This window comes from Archocentrus centrarchus, chromosome 11, assembly GCF_007364275.1.
Source record: "Archocentrus centrarchus isolate MPI-CPG fArcCen1 chromosome 11, fArcCen1, whole genome shotgun sequence".
NCBI classification, from domain to species: Eukaryota; Metazoa; Chordata; class Actinopteri; order Cichliformes; family Cichlidae; genus Archocentrus; species Archocentrus centrarchus.
In genome coordinates, this window is record NC_044356.1 from 18,169,234 (window position 1) to 18,190,929 (window position 21,696).

The window sequence follows — 21,696 nt, forward strand, 5'->3', positions numbered from 1 at the left end:
TTCCTTTTAACTATTATTACTCCTTTACCTAATAATAAAAGCTTCATATTTATTGTTGTGCCACCCTGACATCATCAAACAACAAAATTATTTCAGTAACTTTAAGATTATCTGTTTTTATAAGATTTGATTGTTTTAACAAATAAAAGGGTTTTATTTTGAGTTTAATTTTTTAGCAGTCTTTTTAGTCTGTTCACTTAAATGGACATTTGCGCCACCTATTATTTGAATACACTGAAAATGTTTTCAAACTTTTAATAAACTGTCATGAATTTATTACATTTTTTAAACAGAAAATTATGTCACGTCACATTTAACAAGCTTTTACGCTGTAAATCAATACAGAGGCTAATTGATAATATACTGAAACAGCGCTGCGCACGCGCCTTGGCTCGTGCTGAGAGGAGGAGATTAGCGCAGCAAGCAGTCTGTCAGGTAGCTCGGGAAAAGAGGGCCGTGCCAGGATAAACATGAGTAATTTAGAAGGTGAGACGGCGTCAGTTCAAGTTGCTGTGACTCATTTACGCAGATTGAAAATTAAACGACAAGAAGTGTTTTTTTCTTTCTTTCTTTTTTTTAATGCTAAACAGCCGTTGGGTTCATAATTGCAAAAGTCGTAAATCATCAATATTTTACCCCTCAAATATAACCTCAGATTTATTTTAAATTACGTTGATAGTGGAATAACTTAAGTTATTCCACTATCTTAAGTTATTCCACTAAAATAATAAATCTGATATTAGCTGAAAGAAGCTAACTCCGAGGAGTTGTATTTAGTTAGCTTAAAACTACACTAGTTAGCTAACTGTAACACTAACAGGTATTAAAGTTGTACCTTATTTAAGTTAACCTGTACAACAACGTTACCTGGGTAAGTGCTACTTCAAGTTAAGGTAAACATTTCTAAAAGTGAGCTAAACCAGAACAGTTTTCATTACTCTAACATTTCATTCATCACACCGCAGGATTCAACATCGAGGACATGGTTCAACCGCCTAGAGGAGGTAAACCAGGAGAGTTTCGCAGCATACTGATAAACTGAAAAACCTGGAGCCTGATATGTTTCCGTGCGCTTTTATAATCAGGTGGAGAAATGCAGGAGCCAAAGGTTGAACAGCTGATGGGCAAACTCAGGAGACTCAAGCAGGGTACTGTACGACTGGGCTGTAATATCAGCTGTGTTTAAATAAATGTGTTACTTAAGAGGGACGCTGGCATGTACAGTTCAGACTCAATAGCGACACCTGCCGGTGAGCTTTTTTGTTTCTTTATTATCATTGTAAGTTTATTAATATACACGTTGTGGTTTATTTTGTCTACACTTGGCTCATTTTGACATTTTAGACTATTCAGTAAATTTATCAAATTAAGTCACATTTCTTTATGTGCCCACATGCGCGAGTTTTTTTTAAGCGGAGAAACACCCACTGTTTTTACTAAAAAATAAATAAATAAATAAAAGTCTGAGTTTTATCGAAAGCCTTGTTGATCTGGTTTTGTTGTATTTTCATTTTCACTTAACAGTTAATAATTATCTTAATCAAAGGATACGTGTAATGCAAGCGAACCCGCTGTTGAGTGCTTCCGTCTTCGTATAAAATTGCACGACCGACGCGCATGCGTGTCGTTGTAGTAAGGCTTAAATAAATATTGAATAAATCCACCGTTTGTGTCTCATTTATCTGCCGAATAATGAGCTTATTCGCTTAATCAGCGTGTAACCACATATAATTTGTTTAGTACAATCCAGCACGCATTTCAGCTAGTAGCGTAGCTCTATCCGGATGGGAGGTAGTTATCTTGAATCGCGGGTTAGCCTTTGTGAGCCTTTCCATTTCCGTTGTCTAACAGCGCTGCATCTTTCTCCCATTTCACAAAAACCTGTTTAACAAGCGAGTGCGTGTAATTTTCGGTGACGAGACACGTGTACAGCGTTAAAACCACGTTAACGAGTTTGTTATGGTGAGATAGAAACGGCACTGATGCGCACCAATGAGAGCGCAGGATATGACGAATATGTTAATGAGCACGCGCTCACTTGTTTACTTTAACAGAAATAATAAAGATCGTTACTTATTTTTTTTCCAAATTTGCATAATACATGTTCAGGTTATAGCGGTGTACATATAAATTAAGTGCTAAGCGTTTGCTCAGGGATTAAAAAAAACAAAAACCGTGAGTAAGACATCTGTGTGCAGCGATGATATGAGCTGTGTTGCTAGTTGTGAAGTTATCGTCAGTAAGGTATATCCTTACCTGTTACTCCTATTAAGGAGTTGCAGAAAATGATGAATGGAGAGCTATGAGATATGATTAGTATCTCTCTCTTTTGGGGAACAGCAACACCCCATAAGAGCCATTCTGATTACACTTTGTAAAATATCAGCTATATAAAACAAGGAAGTGTGTGTGTCTTGCCATTACATTATTTTGCACAGTTGTGTCCTGTGATTAATTCTATCTTTAATTCAAGGTAAAAGAGCCCTGGAAGAAGAAGTTGAAAAGCTGAAATCAGTCAGTGACCTATTGCAAAAGGAGCTGGAAAACTGTAAGATGCAAAATTATTGCTACTCTCATATACCCCCCATGCAGTCTTTACTAAATCAGCAGTGGATCTGTAAACTGAGATCTTGTCTTTGATTTGCAGTACACACTGAAGCCTTCAAACTGGAGGCGATCCACAAAGAAAAAGAAGGTAGACACATTCTAGTGGCAAACAACCACACAGGTATATAAGTTATAAGTATAGAGTTAAATGTGAACCCACTGATGAGCGAGGTTACTGTTGTTTTTCTTCAGAGGTGTGCAGTAAGCTGCAGTTTCAATGTGAAGAGTCTGAGCAGGACACTGCCAGGTGAGCTCCATGCTGAAAGGAGAGCGCTTTGCTGAACCTGAACCATCAATGGGCCCTGTTAGTGTGTTTGGGGTGTTTAACACTAGATGGCAGTAGCCTATCATTTGTAACATCCTGGATATTTTCTCTGCTAAGTTGATTGGTGTGGAACCTTAACTAAGTTTTTATATAATGGGTTAATATTTTACAGCCCAGTGCTGACTGTCTTAACTTTTACTACCTCTTATTATTATTTTTACTGTGTTTTAAATTGGTTTTTGCCCACAATTTGCACAATTATCCACTTAAATAATGAAATCTCTGGAAAGGATGTGCTGCCCCACAACATTCAGCCAATATCATGTCGTTCCAGTGTTGAATATCCCAAAGGTAAACGGGTAGCCAGAGTTATCATAGCTCTGTATTTGTAATTAGTTTCTGTTTTTGTTTGCTTTTGACTTTTTGTTTCAATTCCATTTAGTTCCACTTGGTTTCCTGAGTGGATTTTCTGGTTTCATTTTTATTGTGTGAAAATGTTTTGTTTTAGTTTCATTTTTTTTTAGTAGTTTCAGTGTTAGTTTTAGTATTTTCAAATATTATTGTATTTAGGGTATATGCCACAGGCAAGACTTAGGAATATCAGTGCAGGCATTGCAATAAAAACACACATGTTTTTGAAAATAACTGAATCTCAGTTTTGTAGACATCCAAAGTCCCAATAAACACGTTGATCAAATTTTAATTTAGTTTGTTTTTCATGTTCACGAAATGTTTTTGTTTTTTTTCCCCCAAACTTTAGTTTTTATTTTTATTTAAGTAACTAGAATGTTTTTTTGTTTTGTTTTTTTCACATCTAGTTTTAGTTTTTGGTTTAGTTAATTAACCTTGCTGGTAACACTTGTACAAAACCAGGAAAAAGATGAACCAACGTAAACATGTTGACATGGCCAGAATAAACCGGTGAAACTGAGAATTTTTTTTCCTGAAGAATTATGTGCATTTATTTCATTTTGAAACTCTATTAGCAGCCAGGTTCCCACACATTGGTTACCCCTAATCCGATAGGGAAAATTCAGTGAGGATAGCCATTGAAGTAGGTTTTAGTCTAAGGTTAGGCTTAATCCACATCTGGCAAACTGATTCATTATCATTGTGAAATAACCTCCAAATGAGGCTAAATAATGTAATCATTTATATAATTACACGTTTTATTTAGTGACAAATACTGGTTTGAGTCACAAGATTAAGTTGGATTTAAAGTATTACATGTGCTGTCTTACTCATGTTTTAAAATTAGTAATTGAATAATGAAAATGTGGAACTTTTAATGTTTACCTCTGTGTGTTTCAGGCAGTTATGGCTGAACAAGAAAAGCGAGGAGCTGTTGGAGCAGTATAGATATGAAATCCAGGAGCTCAAGCTAAAACACCGGAAGCAGCGGTACTTTTTTAATAGTGTAACGATCTGTTTAATGTCAGAAACCTCTGGCTGTTGTATTAATTTACACAAATCTTGTTTCTGTAGGATGAAATTTGAAAACCAGCTTGATCAGCTGATAGAGCAACACAAGAATCTACTCTATGTCTTTGTAAGTGTTTGTGTTTTATTTTTCTCCTGATCTCTAATGTGGAAAGATTCAGATGTGCCTTATTTGTATTGTTGATAACCTTGTCCTCAAAATCATTACTTAGACTCCAGAGAGACTGCCAGATGAATTAGAGGGTGCTCAGAATACAAAGAGCCAGCTGTTGGCAGCTGGTAAGCATCGTCGCGCACTCTTCTTTAAGCACAAATGTTGTGTGTGTGTGAGTGCAGCATTTGTTTCCACTTTCCAGCACCTTCAGTTTGATCTCATTCTGTGATTCTGATAGAAAAACTAAAGCTGGCTCAGCTGCACAACCTCGACGAGGCGCTGGAAGAGATGAAGAACCAGAAGCAGTCTGAGGCAGTAACTGCAGAGACTCAGGAGGAATAAGCTTGTTACTCTGTTTTAAAGATTCAGATGTAATGGTTCCAGTTATACTTAGATTAGTCATCTGTTCTCAAACCTAAATGCCAAATATTCATCAGCCTGAAGGATGCAGAATCCTGTAAAGTGATTCTGCACTGAGAGTTGGCTGCTGAGCTCTGTTTAGCCCTGCATACCTGGATATTTCATATCATTTCATAGTTTTCATATCAGTAGTTTTGTCAGGCTTCAGCTTGTTTGTTGAAGGTTGATGTATGAATCCTGGATTATCTGTTGTGGTGTGTTTCTTCCACACAGACGTACCAATGATTCTCATCCATTTGATACTGTGTTCAGCATATAACTGTGATATTATTTATTGTGTTCATATATTTAAAAACGGCAAAGCTTTTGTAAAAAATTCTTGTAACATTATTTTCATCTGTGTGAAATCTTAGAAGTCTATAAATGAAAGTAGTACAACCATTTACTGCAGTTTACATGCATACATGCTGTGTGTATATATGTCTGTATATGCACAGAGCCACAATGACATTCAGTTTTAAAGAGATTTATTGCAAGAGGTTTTTTTTTTTTTGCAGTATTTCAAACACATTGTAATACTGAGTTTTTAAAAAGACATTAAACTTGTGCAAAAATGACTTTCCTTAATTAATGCCAATTGTTTTTTTTTTTTCTTAACAGCCAAACCACATGCTCACATATTCATTAAAATTATTAAAAATAAACACAAGGCACTTTCAGAGTACAGCGAGGGTGATCACGATCTATTTTAATCACTTAAAATATAAACAGTCCTTAATGTACAATAAAACCCTGTATAGAAAACAGTGTCCCCCACCCAGAAGCATCCATACAGCATACAGTAGATCATTAAATTTTTTTTTTTTTTTGATGTACTCAGCAAAAACACAGTGAACCATAAGTGGTTTGATGCCCTGCCGAGCTATCAGGCAGCATGGGACCAGTAAGTCTTTGGTTTAATAGTTTCTGCAAACCAACGAAGGAGTTAGGAATCCTGTGCAGGGCGTAGGTTTTAGGAGTTATATAAGGAGGCATGGCACTGCTCCAGTACTGCGTAATATACCTGTTCTTTCTTGTATGCTTCCTTTTAGAGGTAATGCCTGATTTAAAATTTCAAGAAAAAAAGGGAAACAGGGCAAGTAAAACCTCTGTTTTTACAGTGATTCAGGCCAACTGGAAATCTTGCATATTTATTTACATTATATAAAACAAACACTAGTATACATAAACACCACTCCTCTTTCCGTGGAAGCTCCTAGGCCTCCTCTCTGAATGGTTATGTATTTTCAACTCTGAGAAGTGGGTGTATGATTTAATGGAAAGCTCTCGAGTGTTTAAAGTCCACTGCAGCCTCACCCACCCATCCAACCTGTACTCCCCCAACATTTTCACTTTCTTCCCTCCACACTTTTTTACACTCTATAATTTCACTGACTTTCTCCAATCTTTTCACAACCCCCTCCAAAACCTTGGCAGTACCCTTGATGGGCCACTGGTACAAAGACACTTTCTCCCATTCACTTTTAAGCAAGTTCCAGCTGCAAAGTCGCCCGTACACAACACTGGTACTATCCATGTGCTGTCATACACTGCTGTGTGTTGTGACTGGCATGTTATACATTCTTGTGCCCTTTCCCTTTTCTTCTTAGTCCCGTTCATAAAAGCTCATTTATAGGTAAACCGTGCTGTTTCTGAGCCACATACTGGCCCATCGAGCCAGTCTGAAAGTAGAGTCTTGTCACCACAGTCACCATATAAGGAAAAAAGTAGAACAAGATCTTGGCAAAAAGGCACATTCCAAACTTGGTGACTTTAGTTTGTTTTAACCATTTTATATATCGTCCTTTCATGTTTTATTACTTCTTGTGAAAAATCCAGAAAATGCTGTAGTGTTAAGCCCCAGAGGTACTCTCACAGTGTTGTTGGCACACGTAGGCAATGGATGTTTTTGATAGTCTTGCATAAATAGTTTCCGCGTAAAAGGTCGCTCCTCCATCTTTTCGTTATCCCAGGCTATTCCCCATCTGTTAACAGAACAACAGGGATAACAGTGAAATCTCTTTACCTCCTCCCTCTCCTCCCTGCTGTCATTATTTTGGGCCTTCAGAAGGACGTACCATGCTCTCTGCGCCTTAATCACGCTTTTATTTGTTCAGCTTAATCAGTTAATCATTTATTCATAAAAACAGATTCTCTTTAAAATAGGATAAAAATCCACAACAGTGATGCACTGTGGTTTTGCTCGTATCTGTATATACAAGACAATCACATTTAGCCAGTCCATCAAAATGTATTTACACTGCTCAAAAGCTACACACTATAACATTCATGCTGTTTTTTAAGAATAAAGACTACAGTATTTTCAAATATTTCTGTAGTTATTTAGGCAATTTCAAAATATATAATATGTAATCTAAAACCCTGATTCCCCTCTTGGCTTTACTACTTTGGTGTTTTACAGCTAAGCATTTTTTTTTTCTTTTGTTTTTTTCTCATATCTCTTTCCCATCTACACTGCAAACATCTCCCTTACTGTGATAGACTACCTCAAAACGGCTGTAGACTTTCTTCTCCTTCCTCAGGCTCTCTATCCTCCTCAGCAGTCCCTCCCGCTCCTGGTTGTTGCCAGCTGGTCGCAGAAATCGGTTCCTTTTTATGGAGTTCTGTCTCTCCAGTCCTTTATCTCCGGCATCTCCATCTTTGTCCCCTCCCGTTTCTTCTCGTTCCTGGCGGTTCTTTTGGCTGTTGGCGGAGATTTGCTCGAGAATGACTTTGGTGTCATCTCGTAAGTTGCTGCTGAAAAGAACAGAGCTGCCCGCGGGCTGGTATCTGGATGAGACAGATGTTCCAGGTGTTCCAACTGATGTTTTATGATTGGTTGTGTTTTGATCAGCAGTGGTAGACGCTATATCTTTAGATGATGATGATGATTTTTTGCTTGATTCGCCAGTAACCTCTATGACTGTGCTCATGCTTCTATCCTCTACTGAGGATTTCCTTTCTTTATCCTTCGGTCCCAGGAATCCCTTTAGCCTCTGAGTCTGCTTCTTTAGGAAGTCGAGTGTCTTGCCCTCACCCTTTCCCTCACCAATTGTGTTGATGGATGTAGTAGATCCCATAACCTTTTTCAGTCCTTCCTTAGAGTCATCATGTGACAGAGAGCGACTCTTTTTCATTTCACTCTTCTCTGCATCTGTAGCGTCTGTGGTCAAAGTCTCCTCACCACAGGAGATGCGACGAGGATTCAGTCCTTTAAGCTTCAACGGATCCCTCTTGAAGATCTTAGGTGAAGGAAGAGGCTTTAGAGACCTGAATACATCTTTCTTTTGACCTTCTGATGTGTTCTCCTCTTTCTGAGATTGCAATATCTCTGACGGCTTCGGTGAGCTTGAATAAGGTTTGGCAGTGATTATCGGTGGTTTTGATGAACTGAGTGAAGGTCTGCGAATATTAAGCTCTGCCACTTTTGCCGGGATGTCTGACTTTGTGGGTTCAGGTTCTGCTGCACTGACCGTGACCGCTGGGATCTTTGAAGTTGCTGTAATGTCGGGAGGAGATTTATCCAAAAGATTTGGCTTTTTTTCAGCGGGCTCTGATGCTTTTAGCGATGGCTCTGTCTCCATTTTTGAGGAATTTCTTTTGGCCTCCAGTTCTTTAAAGTACTGCAGTCGGCTGGCTGGGTCGTTCAGAGTTAATGATACTGTGACTTTGGGTCTTTCAACAGTGGATGTTGTCTTTACTTCTTCATTAATTTTTTCAGGTTCCTCTTTAGGTTTAATCTCATCTTTTAATTGTATCACTTTTTCCTCTTGCTTCTCCTTTTTTTCTTCTTTCTCCTTCTCCATCTCTTCAGCTTTCCTTCGCCACTCGAAAGGTTCACGAGATAATGACCTCCTCTTTTCTAGGATCTGGGCCACAATAGAGGAGGTGCGCACCATATCTAACTCCTCATCTTGTTCTGTGGCTGGTTTTAGACCTAAGCTACCACTGTGTATCTCTGCCTTGGAAGATGAGAATATAAGTGAGGAACGCAGACGAGAGCTACGCTGGAGGAGTGGGTTAATACGTGAGCGGAATGACTCATGTTTGGAGAGAAGAACTTCTGGAGCACCTTTTGCCTCCACATCTGCAGCCCCCTCCCTTGTTGTACTCCTCTCTGTCTCGTTTTCCTTTTCCTTCTTCTCCCTCTCTTTTCTCTCCAGCACAAGACGAGAAGGAAGCAGATCCTTGGATGTTGGTAGGACAGAGTCTTTACTGCTGCTCTCAGGTAGTTTAGGCTTTCCAAAGCGTGGTCTCAGGATATCAGGTCTGGGCTTGGGGGGAACATTTGGTGGCTCTTTTATTCCAAAGCATGGAGCTGAAGTTTCAGTTTCAGCTGGTTGCTCAGCTTGAGGATGCTCATCAAAAGCATCAGGACCCATGGGCTGAGTCAGGCCTTCTTCTCCACTGTCCTCATAAGTGCTTAGATAGGAGTGGATTCTCCAACTTCTCAGCCCTTGCTTTACACTTGAGTCCTGTTCTTGTTCTTGATCATATTGTTTGTTAAATGGTTTCTTTTCCGGTGGGTGGAGCTGGGTTGGTGAACTCTGACAGGCATACGCCTGGCCTATGGTTGGCCTTTTATGGGAGGATCCTCCCCCATACCTCCCAGCTAACGGAGGGGCGTTGTGGCCCTCGGGTCCTCTGAGATCCTCAGATGAAAAGTATTCTCTGCCGTAGTTTCCAGGTGGAGCCTCCGGGTCTGAGCGAAAGCTTGAGTCTGAATACTGGTCAATGGAGAGGTGTGGAGGACGGCCTCGAAGTCTGTCCAAGTGTCCGTGGCCAGAACCCGGCCCCGGCCCTTCATTGTAGTAGTGGCTGCTTTGAATCTGTTCTCTGTAATTTAAGTACAGCAGTTATTAATTGTTGCTTAATAAATGCATATATTTACACATAAAAACATGCATTAAAAGATTTACTACCTGTGGAAGTCTGTCTCGTCCAGATTGTTCATGACTCTGTGTTGCATAAATTGTCTTGAAGATGTGTAGGTTTCCTGGGTTCCTTCTGCATAGCTGTGTCTTTTGAAGGCACTGGCACTCATCTCCATCTGCCTGGACACAATGGACCGTCCCTGTTCCAGGAATGACTGCTGAAGGCGAAACTGTTGCTGTGAATACTTTCCAATAGTAATTCCTGGCCCAGGTTCCATGGTTTGACGAAACGCGTCATTCCTCCGGAAAGGAAGCACAAGGTTACGATCAGAGTCTCCATGGGGGAAGGCAGAGGGAATCTCAGGCTGTCTTCGGTAACCTATTGGGTTACGCAAAGACTGGGACCTCTTTAATCCAAACTGGCTGCCTAAATAGTTGCTGGTGCTGCTTGTATCAGTAACAGTAAGTGCTGCCTTGTTTGGGTCAATGACTAGAGGCTCTGACTGAGCATAGAGAATGCGAAACTCCTCATCGAAGGTGGAGACGAGCTCCCCGAGGAAGAGGTGGGCGATGCAGCGGTGGATCTTCTCATAGGACCACATAAAACTATAAGAATATAAAGGACAAGAGAGGCAAAGGACATTTGCATTTAAAAAATAATTGGCATAAGAGCACATTTGTTATTAACACTATTAAATTACTCACCTGTAGTTCCCACTGAGTACAGCCCTGCAGTCAGCCAATAGGAAACGATCTTTCACCTGCCCCTTAAATGATTTCCCTGTCCGGGTGTAATAAGGTATTCCTGCCACGGTCCGGACACGTATCATCTATAAAACCAGAATTTCAATTGTGTTACATGAACCTTTGTGATAACTATAAGTAAAGGCATAACAAGAGCCAGCTTTTAATTTTAATCCAGTTTTGAGATAATGTAATAAAATTCAAACTGACCGGATTAAAATCCAAGTTGACTTTGCAGTTGACAACCATAGAGACAAAGTGATGGGCGTCCAGCTCATCCAGTAAAATGTAAATGGGAACGTGGCGTGCTGCTGCGTCCAAGAGGTCACTAAAAATGTCAATATCTGTAAACACGTCCATCACCACAGCAATAACCTGGAGCAGGAGGGCAAACACAAGAAAAGTAAGTGCAGTTTGTTCAGTTTAACAAAGAAAATAAACCATTTTGTACAGTTGCTGCTACAGCAAAAGCACAAAGCGTTGTGTTTGTGTACAAGTTTATGGTGCTTTTAATCAACAAAATACCAAGTCTATATTTTAGTTCAGTCAGGACCACTATACTCAAAAGAAGTCTGTTATTTAGAGCTTTAGTAATTCATATTTATATCTGGCTGCGCTGCTCTGTTCGGGAACTCTTTGCCCTTTCACACCCACATGTGGAAAGCATGGTGGAGAGATCAGCAGCAAGAACTCAGGACAGAACAGAGCAGACGTCAGACAGATATGACTCCGATGATGAAATACCATTAAAAGTGAGGCGTATGGTAGCATGCCTTATATAAGATTTACCAATAAGAAGCAAGTCTGTCCACCATGTGCATGTTGACAGTTTTGCCTGAATGCAAACATGTATTCCATAAACACACCCGCAGAAATGGAAGACAGCTACACACACAACCCACCACACCAACAGGTTTGACTGCTTGCATTTGGCATCCTTATTTCCATTAATCAGCCATTTTATTTAGCTAAAGGCCAGTCAGTTATAAATATGTCTGTAAGGGTGTGGTGGCGGACTTGGCAGAGCAGCATAAAAAGTAAGATGAGCTTAATGAGATAACATAACCAACATGCACACAATGTCCCTGGCGGCCCTCTATCTCACCTTTTTTTCATATCTTCCTACGGTAATAACACTTGACTTGTACAGTCGTAATACGTATAAACAGGGAGAGAGTAGTGTATGTGAATACAAATGAATAGATATGTGCCGTGTTTTGAGCCAGCACCTTTAATATGTGAATTTAAAAACATTTATTTTTTTGATGTCATAACCAGATGACTTTCTTTTTCATCGTCTGCTGAAAGAAAATCACGCGTGCATGTTTGAACACATTCTTATCCTCTTTTGCTTACTTGGCGTGCGTTCTTGATGAGTCTCCTGGCCTGCTCCTTGATGCTCGGCATGTCAGGATCAGAGGGGTTGACTAGAGTGGTGACCTCTGTGGGACCAGCAAAGCTGTGCTGCGGCAACGGCCAGCCCAGGTCCAGCCCCGGGGCAGCCAGGTCCGACTGAACCGGCCAGTAGGTGTCAGAAGAGCCTTCATCCTCAGCGCCTCTCTCATGGTACGTCAGCTCTGGGATGCCCGTGGTCTGGTTGGGCACCTGGATTGTCGACTTGATATGTTCAATTTCCGTCTGTGCCAGAAAACTGGGCACATCTGCCAGCTGGAGGAATTCATAGTAGCTCTGGTGTAGAAGGAGACACAAAAGTTCAGGAGATCATAAAAGCAGTGCATATGTGTTTTATACATTTGAATGGTGCTTTTAAAACAAAAAGAGAGTTGTTACCTGTACATCATTTTCTATCAGAGCATCAATAGCTAGACGATACTCCTCACGGTAGTGTGGAGGCAGGTAGTTTGGGTCGAGAGGGTTATCGCCTATCGATGAACTCTGAGACCGGTGCGGCATTGTTGGAAAGGGTCGAGTCAAAGGTCAAGGCTCAGGGGTAAGATAAGGTGAGGAAGGAGGAATTTAAACCTGCAAGAAAAAATATAAAATTGGGTCACACAACATTTAACGTCTTCACAGCCGGTTTTCATGTATTTAAGTCTGATCGCTTTTCTACTGTATTTGCGCATACTTTAAATAACGCACCCACTCCTCCATCCATGAGACACAATGCTTATGATTCAACAAAATATCCCCTTGGGTGTTGAGAGGAAAAGGCCTTTGTGTCTGGACACACAAACAGACGTTACCTGTAACCACTCGCACAAAGCAACTATTGTTGCTGAGTCAACGGCAGCTTAACGGTTTAACAGGCAAATTTATCGCAGTGTTAATAACTGTGACAGATTTTTATTGCTTGCCCATACAATTAGTGTAATACTTTAATTAAACTAACAATACATCTTGACAATATGTGGGATTGTGGACTAATGAGTAATACTCCAGAATGCATGCATAAAAGAATAACTGGGTAATTGGTGCCATCGCAGAGCAACTTTTATAGGTAGAAAAGATGAGAGTTAAACGTTCATATTTCTCACATATGATTAATTGAATTAAATGAAAGAAACTCATTGTAATAACACCAGCGATTAATGAAATTTTAGTGTTGCTTATTGAAAAAATAAACTGTATACAAAGGTGAGAACAAAGTACAACAGCTGAATAGAGAGAAAACAGGGAGAAGGAGAAACAAAGAGTGCAAAGGAGAGGTGGGAAAGGCATGAGGAGGTGTAGAGACAGGTTCTTTCGTATTACGATAAACTTGTCATGCTGGTGCGTCATAATTCATGTTGCTGCTTAGACCTTATTTTGAAAAAAGTCTGCCGGTCACGGCAACCAAACTCACCGAGATTGTTACGATGAACAGGGCTGCCGTTATGTAAGCTTTTATGAATAAATGCTTGTTAAAATGAGAAGGAGATGGTGAAATTTAGGATTCACTTTCCAGATTCTCAGACCTTAAAGGGTGTGTTCGGCATTAGTAAGATGTAGATTTGTTTGTTGGTTTATCAGCAAGAGTGACACACACACACACACACACACACACACACACACACACACACACACACACACACACACACACACACACACACACACACACACACACACAAGTATGTTTTGCTAACTTTGTGGGGAATTTCCATTGACTTCCATTCATTTCTACAGCCTAAACCTTACCTTTACCCTTTTCCTAACCCTAACCATCACATACCTAACCCTAACCCTAACCTAAACTCAATTCATACCTTAGCCCTAACTCTGACCCCTGACCCAAAAACAGGGTTTCCCCTTGTGGGGACAAGGTTCCAGTCCCCACAAGGAGCAATTGGTCCCCACAACGTAGTATATGTCAGGAAAATTGTCCCCACAAGGTATTATAAACATACGCACACACACACACACACACACACACACACACACACACACACACACACACACACACACACACACACACACACACACACACAGTTTCATGAAGCTTTCACAGTTGTAAAAAATGAGAATTTTGGTGCTGATCTGGACCTCTTTTCCCAAAATGAGATTTGTCTGTGTGTCCTTCTAGTTTTATATGTGTATGACTGAATTGATTATATGCAGCATACACATAATAGATAATATAACAATGAGCTAGAATAATAAAACAAGGTTATAGAAATCACTCAAACCACGCTTTCATACAACACTTTATTCTATATACTTCAAGCGTTTTATCTACCTCACATACTGTACATGGGCAGTTTAGAATCACCGTCTTTCAGACGCATGAAACATGAACAGAATTCCCTTACATTTGTTATATGTAGTTATTTATGAGTCCTCACTAAGATAATATGACAATGCAGTTTAAAAATAATCTTGTTTTATTGTCACAAAAAGTCGTGATTTACTCGTTTATGCTCAGCTTGACTGCGCTCAGATCAGCTGCTTGTTGTGTTTGTGGCATTGCAAACACTTGTGCAATTCCAGAGTGGACAAACTCTGCAACATCAACACTCACACCACGGTTAAATGGCGTTTCCTCATCTCGTCTTTAGTTTTTTATTTTTATTTATTAGCAGTTATAAATGCCAATACTGATTTGTCAGCAAACAGCTAATACTGACTCTAGAGCTAACCACTCCACCACCATGCCATCCGGCAAATAAACTCTAAACTCGATGCCATCAAAAGCTTGTTTTGTCTGACAAAAACGCCAAAAATCAAAGCCAACCAGTGTACTGTCACAGAAAAAAGTGTAAAGCAGGATATCATCACAACACATCAGCATGTTTTTTTCTTTTTCTCTTGCATCTGAAGGTCTAGCTGCTCTGCAGTTTCACTATACCCTGTAAAAGGTTACTGTTAACCTTTTTTCCAAAAAATAAAATAGATACTTTACTAAACACATACTCACACTTATAAGGTTTTCTTTGGCATTAGACAAAGAAACAATGAAAATAAACAGTTTTAACAAACATCCCAGGCTTGATTCCAGCCCACAGCACACTTACATATTATGAACCATCAACTGAGCCAACCAGGACACCCTTTCAGTGATATTTAATGTGGTCCTGACAGCTTAGTTCTGGAGAGTTACGTGTTGGTGGAGAAAAGAGCTAACAACCACTGCACTGCTTAAGTTTTAAAAGTAAGCTGATAAATCTCAGGAAACATACATAGCTTCCTTTTGCACATAGCATGTGGTCGAAACAGGAAGTGGATACCTCTCTAGCTGGCTGAGTAAATTAGGGCGTGTGCGTTTAACCTGGGGTCTGAGTGAGAGGGTGGGTAGGTGTTTAGTGAGGCTGTACCTGCTTTACAACTGTGCGTGATGTGTTCTCTGTAAACTTACATGCACACTTGAGAGATTAATGACGGTGATAGCAAAGGGCCCAAGTCCCAACCCACAATCAGTGGGAGAACCCGGTTTACTCAGCGACCTGGTGAGTCATCAAGTAGCCTGGTTGGCGTGGCCTGGGGATAACTTGCAACAGACTGCCGAGATGGTGATTCATCTGCTGACAAAATGGCTGACATCCTGTTTCCCTATTCATCCTGTGCCATTGAAATTAGGCTTTTGTGGTGAGCATTTGCCTTTCCATGCTCTGCGGTGGTCAGGGAAGGAATGCCGGAATGCCACATGCCTGTTGCATGGAATTATTGTCCCCTGAATCCCAAGGAACTTGTTTTGGTCTTCATTTTAAAGCATGGTCTGCTGCAGCACCATGGCACCGTGGTGGCTGCACCTCACCACTGAGGCTGCAAATAAAGTGCAAACCCAAGAGATCTGCATCTGTTTGTGCTCAGAAAAAACCAACATGTACACAATACAACAGGCCAAAACCCAGCAGGAATAACTCATTGTATTTTATACAACTTATTTTGTACCAACAAACAATAAGTTTACTGTCACATTTGATAAAGAAATCCAGCAAAATAAATACTGAGAAGTATTTTTGGTAGTGTTACTGTTTTTGCAATCAATTGATTATTAAAAGGGATGACAATAGCTTAGAGGAAGGCAGCCCGATGAGGAAATGACCTAATTGGTTGACTCAACAGCACAGTGGCACTAAATAGAACCTCGGGGTGGTGGTAGTGGGGGGGGGGGGTGTTTCCTATGCATCCTCATCACTGCTGTGTCACCGCACAGCGAGGCAACAGATGAATAACACAATGTCAGAAGCATGACAGACTTTCCCCACCTCACCTGGCCGACTGGTATGATATTCAAACATACTGTTGCTTTGTTTGCTGTTATAGCAACTGCAGCGAGCATCAAACTGCAGAAAGTGTCTCATGATGATTGGGATCTCTGTCTTACTCCCTTTGTTGTAAAGCTTTCAGTCGCTCACAGATTCTGCCCTAAATGTACCATAAACAAAGCCAGTCTGAAACACTAAACCCTGCTGGACAGGACACAAAGGCAGCAACAGACTGAAGCTTCTCCGGGCTGATAAACTAAATATTCGGATGTGCACAGTGTTTGCTCACAAAGCGTAAAAATGGTCCATTCTCAGCATTCCTGCACGAATGAGAAGAAGGCGAGAACTGTAGGTGAAGAGCAGAGGGAGTGTAAATTTCATCTGTCTTGACATGTAAATCATGAGACATGAGAGAAGCAAGCCTGAGGACACAAACTATCAAGAAGAAACTCTAAAAAAAAAAAAAAATCCTCACTGCCTGTTTTCTCTCGCTCACACACTCGAATCCGAACACACCTCACTAAACAAACACCACGACTGATCCGGCATACCTCTTTGGCCGGTTCACGCTCTGCATTAATTCGGTGTGACCCGGGTGAGAAAACAATACCCGAAAACAGGTTTGGAGAGATGAGCCAGTAATCTCCAGATGCTCCTGTCAGGACCTTTCAGTGCCATGTTTCGTCAGATTAACCTTCACAGACGCAGATAAGTGCACACACAGAGCACGGTTTGTCTCCCTGTATATCATCACACCTCAGCGCGACTGTTGAATGCTGCACAAAGGAACAGCTTAAGGTCAAATGAATGAATACAGTATGTGAGAACACACAGCGGTGTGTATCCTCCCTTCTTGTGTAGCTGGGTTTAATGCAGCAGCACTGCTAGAAAAACTGGTCCACTGAGGTCCCCGCCATCTTTCCAACCGCTTTTAAAAGGCCTGCGGTCGTCCTCTATGGAAAACCCAGGAGCCAAGGCATCAAAATATTTCCACTTTAAACTTTGCTCTCCTTCCCAAAAGCACACAAAACCTCATGTATACATAACAACACCTTCACAACCAGACTCCGACCCTGTTTTCTCTATCACATATAATGCAAACAAACTAATGAATGGCATGCAGCCTTGCCCTTAAGGCTACTGTGTGACAACATTAAACCTATAATAAGAAGCACACATGCACACCAGAGGAAAAACAAAAAACCCTGGCACTGCTAATGTTCCTCTCTTCAAATTATAACCACATGTTGGACTATTTCTGCCCAGTGACTCACTTTGAACGGAGGGAAAAGCTTTTGAAGGTGAAGCTGAAATCAATACACGCTTGAGTCGAAACAAAAGTGCCAAAGTGCCTGTAATAAAGACCACAACGAGAGCTTGTAAACCAAAGTCTGAAGGAGAGGGTGTGTGTGTGTGTGTGTGTGTGTGTGTGTGTGTGTGTGTGTGTGTGTGTGTGTGTGTGTGTGTGTGTGTGTGTGTGCGTGTGTGTGTGTGTTTGAGACCGATGCACTCAGAATATATTTACATCTATTTGGATTACAAAGTCATTCAAACATAAATGAAACAGGTAAACACACTGTGTGGTTCCTGTGTCATTTATCTCTGAATGCATGCATCGCATCAAGTTTTTGACTTTATGTCAAAACGTAATCCACATGTGATCCAAACGCGTAGTCATAAATACTCTTCCTAAAGTGTGTCTTTCTTTGCTCAACAAACAAGTTTTTTTTATGATTACAGGGCAATGCCTTTGTGTTACTGGAAGGATCTCAAGCTATTATAATGACAGTGACCAGCAGTGCATGCATGGTATTGTGCAACCGGTGCATTAGGAATGCTTGTGAAATTGTCCCTGCCTTTTCAAGCATTCTTTATTAGCTGTAGCTCCTACAGTGCCACACAAACAAAGCTGTAAACAATCTGAAAGCATGCTTTTTCTTCTTCCTCTTCTTTATGTTCAAAAGGCTGGAAAGACGGCAGCACAGTTTGTCTCTTCCTGCCAGCCTTGAGCCCTCTGTGTGATCACACTGTAATAACATTGCTGTTCAAGTTTTGCATTGCACAGCAGCTACCTGGATGACTTCATTCTCTATAAAGCACCAGCGGCTTATGAGGAAATGAGGAAAGTAGCCTACATTTCACTTTTTTTTAATCCACACAGTCCACATGAATAGAGGAGACGATAACAAGGCTTTTTGGAGATAGGGGATAATAAGGGTTCAGTTAGAGGGTGATAATAAAACTGCACAGAGCACAACAGAGCAGGATACCACAAAAGTTCTTCTGTCCCACTGTTCGTCTTTATTTCAACTTCGTACCTCCTCACTTTGCTCCAGAACTTGCCTCCTCTCTTCTCTTTGTACCGACGGCTTTATTGCTCCCGGTGAAACCGCTGATGTGCGTCTCCTTCCCGTCCGTGCGTCACATTCCTCGGGTCGGACAAAAACACCGCCCAAACCCCCCTCCCCCCCGTCGGTGTGCACCCCCCACCACCACTGATCAGCAAGCAGAGGCGACGCTGTGCGGACTCCAGGCCCGGGCTCAGTCTCGTCTCGGCGGTGTGTGACCCTGCGCAGCCGCCGCCACAATAAACTGAACAGCGCAGCACAGCGCGGCGAACGAACAAGGAAGGAGCGGGGCGACTCCTGCGAAGGCAGGGCTTTCCCACCGGTGAGACTCCTCCCAGACCGGTTGATCACTGGGAGCGGAAGGCCATTGGAAGTTGTCTCCCCCGGGCACGTTTCAAAAGTGGCCTTTATGTCATGGCTGCTAGTTTTCAAGCAAAAGAGGAAGTTCCTGCAGAGAGGTTTGTGTACGAGTTTGATCCAACGGGCGGTCTTTACAATAAAAGCCTTATTCATCTGTGCACTTGACTCTTAATGTTGTTTTTGTCTCATTTTTGCTTCTTATATTGTTTGCACTGCTAAATGAAGTGTGAACTTTTAATGTTTTGTCAGTAAAATTATTTTCAGGCAACCCTGAGTCACACAGAAAGCCTCTGACAGTATTTGTGACATCAATAACCATTTAAAAACTGTGATGTGTAAATTCATCAATAAAATGCAGTTTATCGGGCATTTTGTTGCTACACCATAAACGCAAGCAAGCCTTTATTCCATTTAAACTAGTGCCTTTAACTTACTAATACTAATTTTTCACATTTGTGTTCTTAAATTTAATTGTGTTTTTTGCTCATATAGTGAGGCAGTGCAATGACTGTTAATATTTAACTTCAAATCTTTAATATTAGTAGTATTTTGATCATGATTTCAGTCATGTGTTTTTGTGGAGGTGTGATGTGATGTCCAGTGTTGGATAGCAACAAGCTACCCTCCGAGACCCCTGTAGTGATGGTGCACAGTGTACATATTGCAGGTTGTTGCTTTTCAGATGTTAATAAAAACCATTGAACCTATAATTGTACAGTGTATAGCGAACAGGACTATGACAAGAAGTGAGATCATCACCTGTTAATACTTGAAATTGCCAGAGCAGATTATCTGCTTCAATCTCACCCTATCCTTATCATCTTCTGCCATACCAGCCCCTCTGCATGTCCTCTTTCCCTTCCTTTTTTCTTTCTACCTGGCAGCTCCATCTTCAGCATCCTTTGTCCAATATATCCACTATCCTTCCTCTGCACATGTTCAAACCATCTCACCCTTGCCTCTCTAACTTTGTCTCCAAATCACTCATCCTGAGGTGTCCCTCCAGTATACTCATTTCTAATCTTAGCATCTTCATCACCTCCAAGTTATTCTTCTTTTTTTTGTCGGTGCCACCGTCTCCAAACCTTACTTTATAGCAGGTCTCACTACCATCTAACCTTCCATTTCACTTGTGCTTCTCTCCTTCTGTCACAAACGCTTAATACATATTGTAAACAACCAGACCCAACTCTGCTTAGCTTCCAAGATATTCAGGCATGCTCAGAGTGGTATAGCGGTGCTTAGCACTGTCGCTTCACAGCAAGAAGGTCCTGGGTTTGAATCTAGTCTGGGGCCTTTTTTGTGTGGAGTTTGTATGTGCTCTCTCTGGCTACTCCAACTTCCTCCCACAGTCCAAAAACAAGTGTGCATGTTAGGTTAATTGGTGATTATAAACTGGCTGTAGGTGTGAATGTCTCTCTATGTTAGCCCTGTGACAGATTGGCAACCTGTTCAGTGTGTACCCTGCCTCTCACCCTATAGCTTATAAAAATACAACTGGGCAGTGTGTCCTTTGCAAACGCTACATAGACAGCTTTAAAGGAAAAAGTGGTTTCTTTGGAGACCATGTTCCTGTGTGAACATCCTTGTAAATGAGTCAGTGTGCTGTTTTTCTCCATGGCAAAACACTAATGCTGACTCAGCAGACTTCTGAAGTTCCCATTTCTATAAGAATCCACCGTAAATAAACAAAATCAAAACACCACCACCACCTTTCTGCAGGCTGCACCACTTAGTTCTTCCCCCTCAAATATGGCCCATATTTGTGGTCCCCTCTCTGCCGAATTGGGGTCTGGTGCGGTGCCAACTGCCACACTGATTCACACTAATTGGTAGCGACATAGCAGCCGTGATAACATGAAGTGTCATGCAGGTATACGTAAACTGTGTTTGTGTGTGTACTTTGGCTCTTCTTTGTCCTAAAACATCTATCATCTATCACAAAGAACACACCTACTTTGATAGGTCTTTGATAGCCTACACACACACACACACACACACACACACACACACACACACACACACTTATAACTTATGTTCAGTCCTGCTTCCAAGGGCGTGTCTCCTGTTTGAATGCTTGCCTGTTCATCCATGTCTGTTAGGTACTCAGATACGCAGCAGCAGCCATATTCCTGACCTTTGAGCTCTTCAGTAGCTGTGTAAATGCAGGCAAGGACACTGTGTGTCTATCTATCTATCTATCTATCTATCTATCTATCTATCTATCTATCTATCTATCTATCTATCTATCTATCTATCTATCTATCTATCTATCTATCTATCTATCTATCTATCTATCTATCTATCTATCTAATATATAATTCAGTGGGATTTTTTTTTATTTATTGTCAGAGGTGGGATGTAACGAAGTACAAATACTTCGTTACTGTACTTAAGTAGATTTTTCGGGTATCTGTAGTTTACTCGAGTATTTATTTTTCTGACTACTTACTTTTACTCCCTACATTTTTATACAAGTATCTGTACTTTCTACTTCTTACATTTTCAAAACAAGCTCGTTACTGTCCTCCATCACCGGGGATTATCGCATCCAAAGACATTAAACAGGCAAAACCGTATACTTAATGTATCATTTATAGCGCTATAATCAGGGGTTACAGTGGGCCGGACCGTCGATGTCCGTCAAGTTGTGCTCGCGGTAATTCAACATTTAGGCAGCACTGCAGACGAAGAGCGAGCACAAAGAGAGTAACATGCGGTAATGCAACGTTTCTAAATGCTCAACAAATAGCACAAAAAGTCTCTGCAGTTTGTCACACAGTGTGTCTGCTAGCCAAAGGAACAGCTGCTGTATTTCCAGGGAGAGAAGGAGCGATAACGTCCCACAGATGGAGAAAGATGT

General features: G+C 41.0%; 2 protein-coding genes and 1 non-coding gene across 6 annotated transcripts; 2 read left to right on the forward strand and 1 right to left on the reverse strand.

Moving 5' to 3' along the window:
- Positions 1-379: 379 nt before the first annotated feature.
- si:ch211-199g17.9 (synaptonemal complex central element protein 1) lies at positions 380-5,407 on the forward strand. Of its 2 annotated transcripts, none has more exons than XM_030741465.1 (10): positions 380-486; positions 966-1,004; positions 1,086-1,148; positions 2,474-2,548; positions 2,648-2,695; positions 2,800-2,854; positions 4,184-4,273; positions 4,358-4,421; positions 4,525-4,557; positions 4,719-5,407. In XM_030741465.1, exons 1-10 carry the CDS (start codon positions 471-473, stop codon positions 4,806-4,808), a joined length of 573 nt encoding a protein of 190 aa, XP_030597325.1. In that variant the 5' UTR covers positions 380-470; the 3' UTR covers positions 4,809-5,407. The 2 variants fall into 2 exon arrangements, with proteins under 2 accessions (XP_030597325.1, XP_030597324.1); XM_030741464.1 differs by having other exon boundaries at positions 4,525-4,591; positions 4,705-5,405.
- On the forward strand, positions 2,234-2,366 carry LOC115788839 (U8 small nucleolar RNA). The gene has a single exon (XR_004020630.1). It is a non-coding gene; the product is annotated as a U8 small nucleolar RNA (small nucleolar RNA).
- On the reverse strand, positions 5,357-18,594 carry fam83hb (family with sequence similarity 83 member Hb). Of its 3 annotated transcripts, XM_030741463.1 has the most exons (8): positions 18,444-18,594; positions 12,275-12,466; positions 11,840-12,172; positions 10,694-10,858; positions 10,445-10,569; positions 9,788-10,345; positions 7,373-9,701; positions 5,357-6,850 (listed from the first exon to the last, which is right to left on the reverse strand). In XM_030741463.1, the coding sequence occupies exons 2-8, from the start codon at positions 12,395-12,397 to the stop codon at positions 6,830-6,832; spliced, it is 3,654 nt and encodes a 1,217-aa protein (XP_030597323.1). In that variant the 5' UTR covers positions 12,398-12,466; positions 18,444-18,594; the 3' UTR covers positions 5,357-6,829. The 3 variants fall into 3 exon arrangements, with proteins under 3 accessions (XP_030597323.1, XP_030597321.1, XP_030597322.1); XM_030741461.1 differs by lacking the exon at positions 5,357-6,850 and having other exon boundaries at positions 6,862-9,701; XM_030741462.1 differs by lacking the exon at positions 5,357-6,850 and having other exon boundaries at positions 6,862-9,701; positions 18,469-18,582.
- Between the last annotated feature and the right edge of the window lie 3,102 nt (positions 18,595-21,696).